At 39.3% G+C, this 17,583-nt stretch overlaps 1 protein-coding gene across 12 annotated transcripts in view; it reads left to right on the top strand.

Annotated features, from left to right (window-relative positions):
• The window catches only part of CADPS2 (calcium dependent secretion activator 2), a 498,042-nt gene that overhangs the window by 454,028 nt on the left and 26,431 nt on the right, over nt 1–17,583 (top strand). For all 12 annotated transcript variants that reach the window (XR_013960502.1, XR_013960503.1, XM_080666495.1 and 9 more), the window contains 2 exons: nt 3,946–4,029; nt 4,132–4,164. Coding sequence is in view for 10 of the 12 variants with exons in the window: in XM_080666495.1 (XP_080522621.1) it covers nt 3,946–4,029; nt 4,132–4,164 (117 nt within the window). In the remaining 2 variants the exon portion in view is untranslated. The remainder of the gene's footprint in view (nt 1–3,945; nt 4,030–4,131; nt 4,165–17,583) is intronic.

Below are 17,583 nucleotides of genomic sequence, written 5' to 3'. Positions count from 1 at the left end.
CAACAGAAAATTTAAGCCAGCATGCGTTGTGGCATGCTTCATGTTTCATTCTACCAGTCATTTCAAAATATTTTCATCTTTCATTTCCTTGAGAGTATGCATGGTGAGGCAAAGTTGATAATTACCCAGACAGAGTTTATGTGTTAAATATTATTCCAACAAACCCAGGGAATGGCATCCGCAATAAAGAGCAGGGAGAGAAGGAGATGACGGTGTTTCATTCCAACCGGACACCCTCCCGAGAGCAGAGTGCACAAGGCAGACCCATGAGTATTTACATACTCCCTGAGCTGCACAGAGAAAGTTCACAGGAAGCAGTTAAAGACACAGCAACCAAACGTAGCATTTAACTGGATTTCTTTGGAATCTTGCTGTTTTGTGCAATTAAAAGCCAGATGGGAAATATATTGTTATTAGTCAATCTCGATGCTAATAGAGTTTAGTTTTACAAAGAATAACCCTCCTGTAGGAACTGCACGGCTCACCTCATTGATCCCAGAGGGGCAGTTGCTGCTCACTGCTGTGTAAGTCCTTGGAGCCATGCCTCCCTAGAGGTCATTCGGGGTTGGGGGGAAGCCCAAGAGCAGGCTCTCCCCTATTACTCAAATGGAAGCAAAGAATGCTGTGACACCAGTCCAGCGTAGGACTGACTTGGATATAACCCAAGGCTGCTTCATACTCTGAAGAGAAGACGAGCCAGAGAGGCTGCCAAGCAGGGAAACTTCTGCCCTAGGTTCATGTGCCAATAGGCTTCCCCAGGTGTCATTTTATCCACTGTTTTTCTGGCACCCTGTGGCTCAGCCCCTGTGTCACCTAGTAAATGAAGCTTAGCCATACCCTGCAGTCAGCCATTCTTTCCCTCCTCTAGTTTCAGTTACACTGTTTGCCCACCTACATTGGCCCTGGACACTTTCAACCTTGTGTGGTGAACAATTGTATATATGTCTGTCTCTCCCACTAGTTTGTATGTTCCTGGAGGGAGAGGGCTAAGACTCATTTTCTTTTATTTCTCATATTAGGTACTCAGTAAAAATTATTACAACAAAGTGACATTTATTGAGTACCTATTATATGCTGGACACATTACTCATGTCATCTCATTTAACGCTTACACCTCTGTCGTATGATGGTAAAGATCATGGGTTTTGGAGCCAGACCACCTGGGTTCGAAGCCTTGCTCCTCTAACATCAGCCAAAGGCCCTAGAAACAGATGGGATTCCAATGCGGATCTTCTAACTTACAGCCTCAACCCTGTTCTACCTTCATAGATATTCAATTGTATGGAAACCACTCACTGATGACCAAATTCATCACTCCTCATCACTAAACAATCCTAAAGCTGCCTCCATTAACTTGTTACTTAACATATTTAGGTTTGTAGACTTATATAATGGATAGAGATTTAGTTAATTATATCAAGAGTATTAATTCTTTGCATTTCTTTAGTATTTTGCCATTCTCATAGTCCTTTCACATAAATCATCTCCACTGATCTTTACACCATTCCTGTAACAGGCAGGACAGCTGTTAGTTGTTGTTTTTTCCATTTTACTGATAAATACACAGAAGCTCAATGTCTACACTGCTGTCTCATAGCCAGAGAGTGGCAAAGCTTCATATTGAATTCAGATCCTCTGAATCCAACAACAGGGCTCTCGCCTCTGCCTTGCCTTGTCCCTCAGCATGGCTCACATGTGTAAGCATAGACTCGCTTGAAATTACCGAGAACCAGGTGCTGTGCCAGAGACTTCAACGGTTCAGGTTGGCTGGTAACCATAGCAATTGTCTCTCTCCTTGTGGCAAATGAGATCACCCAGCACACACTGGCTCTTAAGATTTGGGTTACAAGAGACGAGGCATTTTCCACAGAGGGCCATTAAGCTTGGAATTCCCTTCCCCTGGTTTGACATAGCCCTGGAGTATTGGTCTTCTGGGTCTTTGCAAACCACATCAAGTTGAGTTAGTCAGCTGTGCTTGGTAAGAAATCCTAATGGGCAGGAGGAAAGTGCTAAATTGACTTTTAGTTGTGAGCAGTTTATAATTTTGTGTTTTTTTGCTGTTTGTATCCCTTAGGATAGCTAGCCAGCTCTACATAATCCTCATTCTTTAAAAATAAAGTTTCGGTGGCACTTTGCATGATTTTGTTTCTGTGTTCTTACATCATGTCGCACATGATGTGATGGAGAAACCTATAGGGAAGTTTTTGTTTCTTTTGCATAAACTATTTTGCAGTAATTGACCAGCCACAGAGAAAAGATTATCTCCTGTGCGCTCTCGGTGAGCTCGCTAGTCACCAGAGACCAATAAGCTCTGTCCCTCGAACTATTATCACTTTGTTGAAGAAGCTGCTATGTGAACAAAAACCAGCCTTTGTTCATTTCCCTTCTCATATTTAAAAAACCTTGTCAGTATTTTCCCTTTGGGAGTGTATAATTTGTCAATAGTACATATTATTTAAGTACTAAAGAGGAAAGATGTAGGGTCGTAGATCCTTATTTATATCTCTTATTTATCTTCATGCCACATCTTAACATTTCCACTCAATGAAAGACATCTCCACATTTTAACTGTTACAGTATACATGTCTTAACTTTCATGTCATAGATATATAGAATTTTAGAAATGTAAAACGCTTTTGAAACTAATTTTAATTTTATATGCCCCCCCAAACCACACACACACACACACACACACACACACGCACGCACGCACGCGTATTCATACACACGTGCACACACAATTTAACTGATGGAGAAAGTCATTGATGCAGTGGTTGGCCTGAGCTCACAGAGTAGTGAGTGACAGAATCAGCATATACACTAAGTGGCCAGATTATTATGATCTCTGAACGCATAATAATCTGGCCACTCAGTGTATATCCTATATAATAAAAGGCTAATATGCAAATTGTCCCCTCGACCAGGAGTTCGACCAGCAGGCAGGCCAGCCAATTGCCCATGTCCCCTCCCCCTGGCCAGGCTGGCCAGACCCCACCCATGCATGAATTCATGCACTGGGCCTCAGATATATATAGATATATATAGATATATATAGATATATATAGATAAATATAGATATATAGAGATATATATAGATATATATAGATATATATATCTCCAGATTATTATGAGTTCAGAGATCCTAATAATCTGGCCACTCAGTGTATATTATCCAGCTAAGTTCTTTCTATTGTATCCTGTAGTGTGTATATCTGTATTAGCTCCCCAACTTCTTTGTAAGCTTTTGAAAGTGGGGTTCATCCTTATATATACAATTAGAACTGCTTGCTAAATGCTTATTAACTAATGTCAGACTTCAGTTTAGTGTTACAAGAGCCCCAAATGTTACACATCGTTATCTGTTCTTTTTTTATTCAACCTCTTCTATACATAGAAAACCTCACGGAATGGCCAAGTGATATATGGTAGAAGGAATTTGATTATGCTTGACTATCATTACTTATAACTTTTATATGTTTTTATTGAAGTATAATTGATTTATTTCAGTTTTAGGTGTACAACTGAATGATTTGATACTTGTAGGTATTGTGAAATGACCACAGTCTAATTAACATCCATTCTCATACAGAGTTATAATTTTTTATTATGATGAGGACTTCTAAACATCTGTAGTGAAGTTGAAAATTATTTTAAATTTAAAGTTATTTACTAATGGTTTAAGTTAGCTCACATATAGTGACCAAACTCCTATTACGTATTATTCTTCTATCTTTAAAAACGTCTGTGTGATTTCCAGCAATTAAAAAGGACCTTAGAGTTCATCTTCAAAATGAAAGAGCAAACATTACAAGTCAGCCCTTCAGCTATCAGTTTATGCATTGTGGATTTCTGTGCTGTGGCAGAAGTTGGCTCAGGAATTATTTACTCTGTTACTAGTTTGTATGCACAGAAATTTTCTAAATACTCACCAGAAACTGTCTATAGTTTATTTCAGTGTTGGAAGGGGTGTTGTCTAAGCTGTCAAGATACGATGAAGGCACTTTCTTTTCATCCATTCTGTCATTCACTGTAAGTATTTACATGCGTTCTTTTCTGCTGTCTTTTGACTCATCATAGTACTTATTCACAACTAAGAAAATAATTCTCATAATTATCTCTTTTCCACTTAAGGTGAAAGCAGCTGCAAAATATGTTGATGTTCCAGTAAGTATCTTTTATTTGCTTTTTAAAACTATATGTAATTTTTTTTAATAATCGTGGTTCACTGTGGGTTTACTTCAAATCTTTAAACCAGTGCCATTCCCCTAGGGAGCAGTTTATTTTTCTTAAGGGCTTGCCCTCGTAACAAGGCTTGGCAGGGTTTCTCTGTACTTTTTCTGCTGTAACTTGGGAACTCTTATGGAGGTCAGTTCATCATGAGAACGTGTCAGCCCAGTTGCAGAGGGTAGTAATAGCACCCTGGGCTGGGATAGAAAATGCCTCACACTATTTATAGAAAAAATGCTCACTCTCTCACCCCTTTACATGATAACCATAAAAAAAAGTTTCTTGTAGGGTTAAAGTAACAATAAAGATGAAGCAGGCCCTAACTGGTTTGGCTCAGTGGATAGAGCGTCGGCCTGCGGACTAAAGGGTCCCAGGTTCGATTCCGGTCAAGGGCATGTACCTTGGTTGCGGGCACATCCCCAGTAGGGCGTGTTGCAGGAGGCAGCTGATCGATGTTACTCTCTCATCGATGTTTCTAGCTCTCTGTCCCTCTCCCTTCCTCTCTGTAAAAAATCAATAAAATATATTAAAAAAAAAAAAGATGAAGCAGTTACATCAGAGGACTAATTTTCTAAACACAGGTGTTATAAGTCAGTTTTCATTCATTTTAGTATTTAGTTTTTCACAGAATTCTTGAGAAATAATTGTAACCTCTAAATTTGTTAAAAGCTTAAGATCCCATGAGAGGAGATTGTGAAACTAACGTACAAGAATTCACATGATAAATACAGTCAACAAGTTAGTACAGCATTTTTAAGTTATTAATCATAACAAAATTCGTGTTTGCCTTAAATCCTATTACCACATATGATCAAGGCATAAAATGTTTTGCGTAATCATATATCTTGGCATATGTACCAATTTTCAAAGAATCAGAGCACAAATGAAAAAAAAACTTAAAGTTAAAACTAGATGGAACATAAGTACTCTCATCATTGGGAAAGACTGCTTGGGCAGCATCGCATCTCTGGATTGTCATTATGAATGTTAGTGGTTTGAGTGCTGGCAAGCCTTGTAAATGCATAACACTTTATACTGGGAACTAGATGGTCCCCAGATTTATTACTGCTGCTATCTATAATAATAAAAGCATACTATGCTAATTAGACCGAATGTCCTTTCGGGACTACCTTCCAGACGAAGCCGGTGCTGTGAGCAAAGCCAGGGTCCCGGGTGCCAGAGGGAAGCAGGTGCCGGCAGCCGGGAGAAGGAAGGCCTACTCTTGCACGAATTTCATGCATCGATCCTCTAGAGGCTCTTATAAATGGACAGTTTAAATTAATAAACCATCAACTTTATTGCCTTTGCATGGGGTTTCTTTGGAACAGGGATTTCTATTTTATGATGATTCCCAAAGAAGTCTTGGTGTACCCCTTGTCTTGTACCAAGAATTCGAAAATCACTATTGGGCAAATAAACAGAAATAATCAGTTGTGTAGGGTCCTGCAAAGCAGCATCACAAAAGAGAGAAAGAAAGATTAAGGAAACAGTCGATATTTATCTTAAAAAGAAAGAGACAAGCAATCACTGGAACACATGAACTTCATTGGAATTCCTAACACATTTTATAATACTGTTTTGTTTTTATTTTGAATTATTAATGGAATAGAACACCATAATTATTCCTGTTCTTAGGGCTCTTCAAGTTCTTAATTCGACCCTCTACTAGATCTGTTAGACCCCATAGAACAGTGCGGCCCACAGGTTGAGAACCGCTGCTGTAGAGCCTAAGACCATTGGAAAACACAGATATTTACATTACGATTCATAACAGTAGCAAAATTACAGTTATGAAGTAGCAACGAAAATAATTTTGTGGTTGGGGGTCACCACAATATGAAGAACTGTATTAAAGGGTCACGGCATTAAAAAGGTGGAGAACCACTGCCATAGAACTGCAGAGTTGAAAGATACACAAAGTGGTTCATTCACTCCCCTTCTCAATGCAGAAACCGCCTCCCCCGATATCCCTCACAAACATTCACTGAGGCTTTTAAATGTTCTAAGTGAATGCAGACTCACCATAAGGCAGCCTCCTCTTATATATAATGAGTTGAAATTCTGTAGTTCTCTGACTTCAACCTTGCTTCTCATCCCTCTTTTGTATGACAATCCTTCAAATATTTGATGATAATTATCATGCCTCCTCTTCCCAAGAGATACTCAAAGGGTTATATTACCTGAGGAATTATTGTTTTCTATACTAAACATCCTCAACTTCTTCACTGAACTCACTGATTAAATGTTTATTGAGCATGTACTAAGTGCTGGGCCCGGAACATACATAATGCCCACAAGCTGTTCAGTGTTAGGGATGAAAGAGATAGACAAATAGATAGAACATGAATGCAGCTATAGCAGTTGTATTCATCATGGGAGTCACTCTCTAGATGAATCCCAGTTTACCAATATCACTATTAAATCCAACTGGCCACTTCCCTACTCCTAGCAAAGCTTACTGAACTATACATGTGGTCTGGCAATGGCGGATTACTAAGGAAAGAGTTTCTCCCCTGAATCTGGACTTTACACCTCTCTTATTGATGCCTCTGAATATTAACTTCAAAAGATATGAAGTGCTGTTGGCTGTTAATGTTTTTTATGCTAAAGCTCCAGGAACTATGCCTCCCTGGAGTAGTCTTTTAAGGAGAACCTTCTGAGAAAAAAAAAAACAAACAAACACTGGCTCACCTTTCACAAAAATTAACTCAAATCTGATTTAAGGACAACAACAACATACCTGTAAAATGCAAACTACAAAACTTCTAGAAGAAAACATAAGAGAAATATGTGTAGCCTTTGATTTGGTGATGATTTTTTTAGATATAACACCAAAAACATCCATGAAAAGAATCGTAAGTTGGACTTAATAATTGACTGCTCTGCACTGTTAAGAAATGAAAAGCCACAGACACATATTTGATAAAGGACTTAGATCTAAAATATACAAAGAAGGTTCATAGTCAACAATAAGAAAGCAAGCCACCAATTAAAAATGGGCAAAATCTGGGAAAGGACACTGCCACAAAGAAGTATGGGTAACAAATTGTCACAAGAAAAGATGCTCAACCTCATTTGTTAGTAGGGAATGCAAATTAAAACTGAGATACCACTACACACCTATTGGTATGGTTAAAATTTTTAAAATCAGCAATAGTAAAATGTTGACAAGGATGCAAAACAACAGGGAGTTTATTGCTGGTGGAAATGCAAAATGATGCAGGCACTTTGGGAGACTGTTTGGTAGTGTCTTACACAGCTAACCAGTCTTACTGTGCAGCTTGCCACTTGCGCTCTGCTCCTAGGTATTTATCCAACTGAGTTTTTAAAGTGACCACACCAAAACCTGCACACAAATGTTCATAGCAGCCTCATTAATAATCACCAAAAATTAGAAGCAACCAAAATGTCCTTCAGTAACTAAATGGTTACATAAGAAATGGCATACTCATACCATTGGAATACTAATTCAGCAGAGAGAGAAAAAATAGCTACCAGGCCACAAGAAGACCTGCATGAATCTTAAAGGCATATTGCTAAGTGAAAGAAGCCAGAGAATGCTGCATACTGTATGATTCCACTTATATCACATTCTAGTAAAGGTTAAACTATAAAGACTATAAAGAGATTCATGGTTGCCATAACTTCAAGGTCAGGGAGGGTGTAAGCGGTGAAGCTCAGGGAACTTTTTGGAGCAGTGAAACTAGTCCAAAGATCTATGACACTATACATTTGTCAACACCTACTTGTATAGCACAAAGGTTAAACCTCAATATATGCAAATTTAAAATCAATTAGAATATCCTGAGATGCCAGGATGGAAAAGAGACAGTGATAAAATAAGCTAACTCTATTGCAAATGTGTTGAATGATGTCACTGAGAAAGATGGAGGAAAAGTTTTGATCTGAGTAACTGGAAATGAGTGGAATCTTTAAAAATAAAGGAAAAGGGAATTGTGCATAAGCACGATACTCTAGCTGATAAAGTGTTTTCCCACAGGTTAACAATTCAGAAGCCATTAGACATGTACACTGGAACTGAACAATTAAGTAAAGGGATGGTGGTTGCTGGGAGCCAAATTTCTCACTGTTGAAATGAGAGGTTGGAGACAAGCAAATGGAGGCTAGAATGATTCCTATGCTGATGAATTAGAGTTGGAGACATTAGTGTGAACTTGGCTTTAGCTTCATGTAGGTAGAGCTGGTTGCATATAGAAATATTTTTAGATATATGTATATGCATGGGTTGCTCTCTTATTGTTGAGTATATACACATTGATTCCCTTGGTTTCTGTGAGGGGAGAAAGCCTAGAAGCAATGGTACTCTAGTAGCAACAAGCACACCTAGTGCCCAAACCTTGCTCTCTAATCCCCAGTAAAATGACCCAGGACTCCTCTTAGAAATGGTTGATACTAGGACAGGGACAGGAAATATCCTATCTAATAAAAGAGTAATATGCAAATTAACCATCACTCTGCTACACCCACAAGCCATGCCCACCAGCCAATCAGAAGCAAGTATGCAAATTAACCCAACCAAGATGGCTACGGCCACGGAGAGAGCAGGTGGGAGGCTTGGGTTTCCCCGGCGATGGAGGAAGCCAAGCTTCCACATACCCTGGCCGGCCCAGGCCTCCACTCAAGGCTACAAAGTTTCAATTGTAGAAGATAAATAAATCCCAGATACCAGGGCCTCCTCTTGGGTCACCAGGGGTGTGGCCGGCCTGTAAACCACCACAGGCCCCTCGCCCAGGCTGCCCCACGCCCCAAGGGAACCCCCACCCTGATCCGGGACACCCTTCAGGGCAAACCAGCTGGCCCCCACCCATGCACCAGGCCTCTATCCCATCTAATAAAAGAGTAATATGCAGATTGACCATCACTCCAACACACAAGATGGCTGCCCCCATGTGGTCAAAGATCCTGCCCCCATGTGGACACAAGATGGCCACCACAAGATGGCCAGCAGGGGAGGGCAGTTGGGAGGGACCAGGCCTGCAAGGGAGGGCATTTAGGAGCGATCAAGCCTGCAGGGGAGGGCAGTTAGGGGTGATCAGGCCAGCAGGGGAGGGCAGTTGTGAGGGACCAGGCCTGCAAGGGAGGGCAGTTGGGGGCGATCAAGCCTGCAGGGGAGGGCAGTTAGGGGTGACCAGGCCGTCAGAGGAGGGAAGTTGGGGGCAAACAGGCTGGCAGGGGAGCAGTTAGGCATCAATCAGGCTGGCAGGGGAGTGGTTAGGGGGTGATCAGGCTGGCAGGCAGAAGTGGTTAGGGGCAATCAGGAAGGCAGGTAGGTGAGCAGTTGGGAGCCAACAGTCCTGGATTGTGAGAGGAATGTCCTAGATTGCAGAGGGTGCAGGCTGGGCTGAGGGACACCCCCCTCCCCGTGCATGAATTTCGTGCACCAGGCCTCTAGTACAAGATAAGCCTGGAGCATCTTATGGTGACAGAAATTATGAAAGTGTTTAAAACACACACACACACACACACACACACACACACACCAGCTGGTGTAGTTCAGTGGCTGAGCATCAACCCAGGAACCAAAAGGCCACCGGCTCCATTCCCGGTCAGGGCACTTGATCTCTTGTGGGGACACGCAGGAGGCAGCTGATCAATGATGTTTCTCTCTCATCGATGTTTCTCTCTCTCTATCCCTCCCTTCCTCTCTTTCTAAAAAAGTCAATAATGGACAGTACGGATGTGATGTGGAGTCCATGATCTTAGGTGAAGTTCCACCTTTGCCCTCTGCCCCACGGGCTTCCATCTTCCCATTTGCGCAGTGAGCATGAGTGTAATCCTGTGCTGTCTCCCTCGCCAGGTTCTTAGGAGGATTCAGTGTGGGCACTAACATGCAAGCGCTCTGTAAATGAAAAGCACTGTGGCAATAAATGGGGCTGGTATTGCTCCTACCTGGTTTGGTGCTTCTTGCTCCCGTGCATTTCTCTGCAGTTTCCCTTCTTCAGAACATGAGCATTTTCCAAAAGAAACATTCTTCTCCTTCCACAGAGTAAAAAATGTTAGATTGGTTTTTTATTTATTTTCCTTTTATTTTAGATTAAGCACCTTGCATATACTAAGGGTGACTTTGAAAGGCACAATTGGCCAGTTTATTACAATGGTGTTTTCCCTACATTCTTTGCTTTCTTGCTTCTGATATTGTTTATTACTTAGATAAGGCCACTTGAATACTCGGAGCCTTATGTCAGAATGTGAACCAGGCAGAACCTGGGGGAAGGAACACCTGCCCCCTGGGATAGGTGTACCTGGAGAGGGAGTGGTGTACGCCAGGACCGCAGTAAGGGCCTCACCATCATAGGAGCGGGGGAGGTTGTGCGCTGTGCTTCCTCCATGAGCGTTTGGCTTCTCTCACTTACTCCTTTGTGTTTTGTATGTTTGGCTCGTCTCTCTCACCTAAGTTAAATCCATAGTCTTCCTCTAGAACCTAACATTCTAGCAACCTCGGGTCTCCCTGAAGCCAAAATCTGAAAGGTTCCAAATTGGGACTTAGTCAATCCCAGTCAATATACATTTTCAAAGCCAAATGAAAGAATACCCACAGCATTTCAGCTTCACTTCAAAGCCTCAGTGCAGTTTTGTAGTTGACATTATAACAACTGTAGATAGATGAGAGAAAGGTTAGTGAACATTATTATAAGCTGATAGATTCAGTACCTTCATCATCGATATAATCATGAAAACAATAGGATAAAGCTAGTATGTGATACACATATCAGCATGCCCCTTGTCTGGTTCTCTTGTATCAGTAGCTATTTCTCTAAATCTGAAGTGTTAGTTATTCTCAATATATATATCAGAAATAGCAAGAGAGATACTAAATGCTCATAGTCTCAAATGGACAAGGCACAGAAAGATTAAAATTGAACCCCTAAATCTCAGTTGAAAATCAACCTGCCTCTTTTCCTTAAGTGTTGGAAGCTAACATCTTAAGCTATCATTCGGTATTCCTTTTTTTAAGATTTTTATTGATTTTTAGAGAGAGAGGGGGAGTGAGAGAAACATCTATGTGGGATCAACCATCTATCGGCTGCCCCCCATCAGGGATTGAACCTGAAAACCAGGCATATGCCCTGACCATGATCAAACTGGCAGTCATTTGGTGCACAGGACAACACTCAACCAACTGAGCCACATGGGCCAGGGCAGTATTCCTTTTAATATTTAAAATAACCTGCTCCTATGAATGCATAAATTATCTTACTACTTAGAAGAAATTGTGTGTGAAACATTCATGTGAATGTTAAGAATGAATTCAATATGACTACCTAAGTTATAGGAGCATTAATTATAGCAGACTCTGATTTCAGATACTCTTATAGATAGCATTATGGTAGGAATCTGCTTTGTACTGACTATATTCACAGAAGATCCTTATCCAGACCAAGAACTCTGGAGTAATAGAACTCTTCTCCCTTGAAAATGTGAGACTGAACGAAACGGACACATTCAAAGCACACACATTACATGCTCCATGTCTAAAAGATGTTTTCAAAAGGATCTGGATGCCAGTGTCTTTAATTCAGAATTTTCTTCCCAATTTGGAAACAAAACTCATCATAGTGTTAATTAAAGGAATTTTGAATGCAACAAAGAGAAAGTTGACTTTGTGGCTGCTTCACTACTTGAAATAATAGTTTGGGATCTTTGAGAATAATGAGAATTTTTTAATTCATTGTTTTAAAAAATAAACTATTAAATAATCTTGAAAACATTATAGCCTTGTGAATTTTTCTTGTGAATTGTTTACACTTCTTCCCTTCTCCCCTCCCCCCTTTTGTGGATTACTTCTTTTCCTAGGCTTATATAATATGTAAACTGGCATAAATCTAGTTAAAGGTTTCAGTTCTGTGTATTTCCTTTTGCTGTTCTGCGTGAAAACTTTTAGCAAACATAAAATACATATATTTTTACAACATAATCCTCATAGCTATACTCAAAACTACCTATTATTTTTAAGTATTTGAGAACATATAACTTATTTAAACTGCTCCAAATGCTTTAAAAAAGCTTAACCTTAAGAGCAGTTTTACTCATGTATAAAAATATAGATATTCTTGCATAAATGCCAAAGTAATAAAGGATATATTAGACAGCAAAAGAAAAAATATATTTTTTTAGCAAAACCTAGAATAGGTTATGCGTTTATAGCATGTTCCTGATGATCAGTTATAAACCTTCTGAATCTAAAAAGCTAGACTGACATGTAACTTGTCCCTATGACAATTTCCAATTGAGAAGACATGCGAATGTTTTAAATCTTGCAAGATTTGTTTTTTTTCCAAAGGGTAATAGTATTTTCTTTACAAAGCAGGCAGATTATCCTAAATCAGGATATCACCGTTTCACTCTCCATTGGTTCTTCAAGGCAAGCTTTTCTAAGTTGTGAAAAGTACACTTCTCATTTAAGTAGATTATACTGTAGCTTCTAGTTAATCTTTGAGACTAGAATAGTATATTTTAAAAATGTGCCTCCTTGTTAAATAGACACCATGACAGTGTTTGCACAGTGTATCGTTAACCTCCTATGGAAGGTTAAGCGGCTGCTTCTGTATCTAAATCTGTTGCTGTGAGAAATGACTGACAGTTTTGCACCCACCTACCAGGGAATGGGGAGAGCTCAGACTTGCACCTGTGGGATTAAGTGTAGCAGCAGGAAGAGCATTTACAGCATATAATTAACAAGGATTTTTTTTCTCTTTTTTAAAACAGCATGTTCACCATACTAGGTGAACTAGTGATTAACCATTGAAAAAAAAGTTGCTGGAGTCTGCACCCCTACTTACACTCCTTCACTCACTGGTGCATTCTATCACTATGTAGCAGAGTCAGAGGAATTCACCTCACCACCCTTCATTTCCTTCACTATGTATTGATTTCTTTGTGCTTATGGGGAATTTTTCTAGGGGTGTGTGTGTGTGTGTGTGTGTGTGTGTGTGTGTGTCCGCGCACGCGTGCACCATTTTATTGCAGTTTTGTTAGCCAAATTCTGTTTTCTGAATCAAATTAGAAGTAATTTAAGGACTCCTATTTGATTTAGAAATGACTGTCTTAATGTTTATTAGATGGGAAAGTTAATGCATAGTGATCTGAGGCTCTCAGAGGTTCAAATGGGAGCATGAAAAAAAGCATTTACTCTCTCCAAGTGGTATTTAGTACAGAGTGTGCTTGCTGGATGGCTTTTAATTGTTATTTCCTCATCTTCATTAGGAAAACTATAATTTAATTACCAATATAGAAAGGATTTCTAAACATAGCTCTCTAGAATAAAAACTTCTTGATAGAAACTCATCCACATGCATAGCGGTTAACGTTTCACAGCTGCTCCTTCGCTAAGGTTGGCGGGCAATTCGGTGGGCAGCCACCGGTGCCAGAATTTGTAGCGATAGTCTTCTGTCTCTGCGATGTTGTCATGTGCTTTCTTTTCATTTACACCAAAAAAGACAAAAATTTAACGAAATGTGTTCAGTTTTTTGTTGTTGTTGTTGTTGTTTTTCAACTCAACTTCATTTCCTAACAAGATAGCATGTAATGGAATTAGATGCAGTGACTTCCAAAGTATGTAAATCTTGCTGCCATAAAACAGTCTTTGCATGAAGGAGCGCTGAACCAGCGATAATGTCTTCTATCCAAACACATTTGTCCTATAAGTAGAATCTGTTTAAAAGGAAAATTACATCTTTTCAGCAGTTTATCAGAGATAATTACCCTTCATACAGCAAAGGAAGGAGAAAGTGTTTTAAAGAACTATAATTCTAATTGGCAAATGTCACCAGCTGTTGCAGCTACTCTTACTTGTGTGTATTCTTTTAATAAATATAGTCTTATGCCACAAGCCACATGAAAATATATTCACTAGGTGTGAAATTCCCATATGTCAAAGTTTCAAGACTAGGTAAACAGCTCAAAAAAAAAGAGAAAAAAATAATGCTAATGAGGACCGTAAGAATTCTAGATTTGTTTTCCAGGCAAGTGGATCTTAATTTGCCAAAAGGGGAGAAAATGTAATTTCAGAAAGGAAAACAGAGAAACACTTAATTTGTTGAAATAAACTTTTAAGTTAGCTTTACCTCACTCTCTCAACCAGAGATTCTTATTTCCTTAGAAAGTCGTAGAATTTTCTCAGCTCACAGATGTCTGTATTACGTGCCTGGGGTCTGCCAAAGAGAGCAGCATTTCATTTTCTCTTGGGCCTAAGTTATAAATTGTTCCTTTTAGATGGTAGAAGATAAACTTTTCCTGGACAGTGTTTCATGATGTCTAATGTTATCTTGAAATTGATCAAGGAGATAAAAAAAAACACAACCTTAGAGTCTACGGCAAGTGTTTAGAGCCATTATTCTCCAGTCCTCATGGCTATGACTTAGTTTCCAGTGAGCCTGATGGGTCAAGTGGTTGACTAGGTTCAACTCCCAAGCATACTCTTCCTTTGAAAGACAGAAATGAAAATGGGGTTGGTCGGGGGGAAATGGTGGAGAAGGCAAGCCTCCCATGTGTGTATTCTTGAACTGCTGCTTTACAGAGCTGTGCCCAACCGCCTCAGTATCATATACATCGTAGCATTTTGTTCCCGGGCACCTGCCTGCAACACCAACACGGAGCTAATGTGTTATTATGTATTGAAAATTATTCTCATGTCATTTTCATTCTACAGTGGTATGTGTTCTGAATTTTCTCCTTTTTGGTATCTTGACAAAGTTTGAGGGCATGGACAGAAACACTTATGGATGAGTTGTCCTCACATATTTAATGGTGGTCAGTAATCTTTCTACAAATCACTCTGCCTCTTCATTGGAAAAACTGGTGTATAAAAACCCCTACACCACAGAAGAAAGCAACCTAGGTTTCGCTTGATTGTCCTTGTAGTTATTTCAACTTTTAAACATTGCTTATGAGAATTATGCAAAAAAATAGAGAGGGAATGAATTTGGAAAGTTGCCTCCAATATACTTGGAATATATTAGCTACATTGTCAATAGAAGCTCTTGAAGGAAAGACATTTATATAGCTGTTTCAAATTATAACTGAAAACTAATTTTATTATATCAGGCTTATGTTTGAATGGATCCTTGAATTTGTGTGGTGTATATTTCCCTTTAGGCTAAATAGAAAAGCAGTAAAAACTTGTGATGTTCATTACCAAGAAATAACTTCATTACCAAAAAATCAAAATTTTATGGGGGAGGGGGAGGGTAATGAGGGGATATGGACACATGTAATACCTTAATCAATAAAAAAATTTTTTTAAAAAGACAGAGGCAGGGAAAAAAACCAAAATCTTATTAATGAGATATGCTCATTGCCTGTAATGTGCCCTGGTTAAGAGATAGAGAATTTTATCATTGTATATAATATATGCTCCCCCACACACAAAAAAAATTAAGTGTAAGAACTTTCCTTCATTTAAGGAGAAGGCACTACCAACTGTCCTAACATCACTCAGATGTATACCTTGACTTGTTTTTCTACAGCATATGCCTCATTTAACTATTAATGTTTAATAAGTTAAAACCTTATTAAATATTACTTAATAGTTAAATCATCCATATCATCTCTCACCTACTTTCCTTGCAATACTTACTTTTGCAAAATGAGTTTGTTTATAGAGGTCACTAGAGGCCCGATGCATGAAATTCGTGCAAGAGTAGGCCTTCCTTCCCCCGGCTGCCGGCACCGGCTTTCCTCTGGCACCCAAGACCCCGGCTTCCCTCGCAGCCCTGGCTTCATTCGGAAGGTTGTCCGGAAGGACATCTGGTCTAATTAGCATATTATGCTTTTATTATTATAGATAAGTGCATTCTGTGGCTATGAAATGATGCAAGACTAACTTATTTAGCATCAATTCTATAATTTCGTTATTACTAATGCCATATTCTAATTGAATCAGTAAATCAATATAGATTATGACTCAACCCCAGGGGTGGATCATACAAATAAACATTTTTATTAACTGTTCAGCTATGTGAAACTCAAGGAAGAACTAAAGTCTAGAACAGGGGTGGGCAAACTTTTTGACTCGAGGGCCACAATGGGTTCTTAAACTGGACCGGAGGGCCGGAACAAAAGCATGGATGGAGTGTTTGTGTGAACTAATATAAATTCAAAGTAAAGGAGCGGAGGGGAGAGCAAGAGAATCCTCTGCTCTTTCGGCTCCGCGGGCCGGATAGAACAGCCGAACGGGCCGGATCCGGCCCGCAGGCCGTAGATTGCCCACGGCTGGTCTAGAAGGAAAACTCTTGAGGACCCTTCAGGTTTTGTCCCTTCCTCGTACTGATCTTATAGCAAGAAGGAATCATATTAACTGCCCTATCTCCTCTAACACCAAATGTTGGATAACTTTGGAAAGTTATCTAACACACCTTTGGAACTTTATCAATACTCTTATCGCATTTCTAAAATAAAATAAAACCTTGAGATAGTGTCGATAAATGTAAATGAATAGAAGCAATGGATAAACTCAAAATTTTGCTTTATGTTTCATTTTGTAATACATTAAATGTTTTTTGCCTGGTATCTTCCTAGAAAGTTTTTATTCTGGTTAGTAAGAAAATTTATTTTGTATTCCTTAAGTACCCATTTGAGGAAGGCAACCAAGGCAAGCTAACATATTTATTTATTTTTTTAAGTATATTTTATTGGTTTTTTACAGAGAGGAAGGGAGAGGGAGAGAGAGTTAGAAACATTGATGAGAGAGAAACATCAATCAGCTGCCTCCTGCACACTCCCTATTGGGGATGTGCCCGCAACAAAGGTACATGTCCTTGACCAGAATTGAACCTGGGACCTTTCAGTCCACAGGCCGACGCTCTATCCACCGAGCCAAACCGGTTAGGGCTAACATATTTATTTTTAATAGATATGGATAAATCTCCCAAAGATAATGGCAAGCAAATTGTATTTGAAATTAGGGAATGATTATTGCATGTGGGAATTTTTTGAAAAAGTTATTCATTTGTGCTGCTTGGCATATTGACCTTTTAAGATAGCCTTTTTTAAAAAAAAAAATTCTCATCCAAGGATCTATATCTATTGATTTTTAGAAAGAGAGGAAAGGAGAAAGTGAGAGAAAACATTGATGTAATCAATAAACATTGATCAGTTTCCTCCCATATGTGCCTGGCTGGGGATAGAACCCACAACCTAGGTATGTGCCCTGACAGGGAACTAAACTCGCAGCCTTTTTGATGTACTGGATGATGTTCTAACCAAAGGCTCAAGGTAGGCATTTTAAAAATATAAATCTAGTGTACAACCACAAATTTCTAATCATTTTAGTAATGATGAATAACTGCAACCTCAAGTTATAGACATCAGTGATAAACTTTTATTTTAAGTCTGGAG

This window comes from Plecotus auritus, assembly GCF_963455305.1.
Source record: "Plecotus auritus genome assembly, chromosome: 4".
Taxonomy (NCBI): Eukaryota; Metazoa; Chordata; class Mammalia; order Chiroptera; family Vespertilionidae; genus Plecotus; species Plecotus auritus.
The sequence above is the reverse complement of the archived record's forward strand: the minus strand, read 5'-3'. Positions and strand labels throughout refer to the sequence as shown.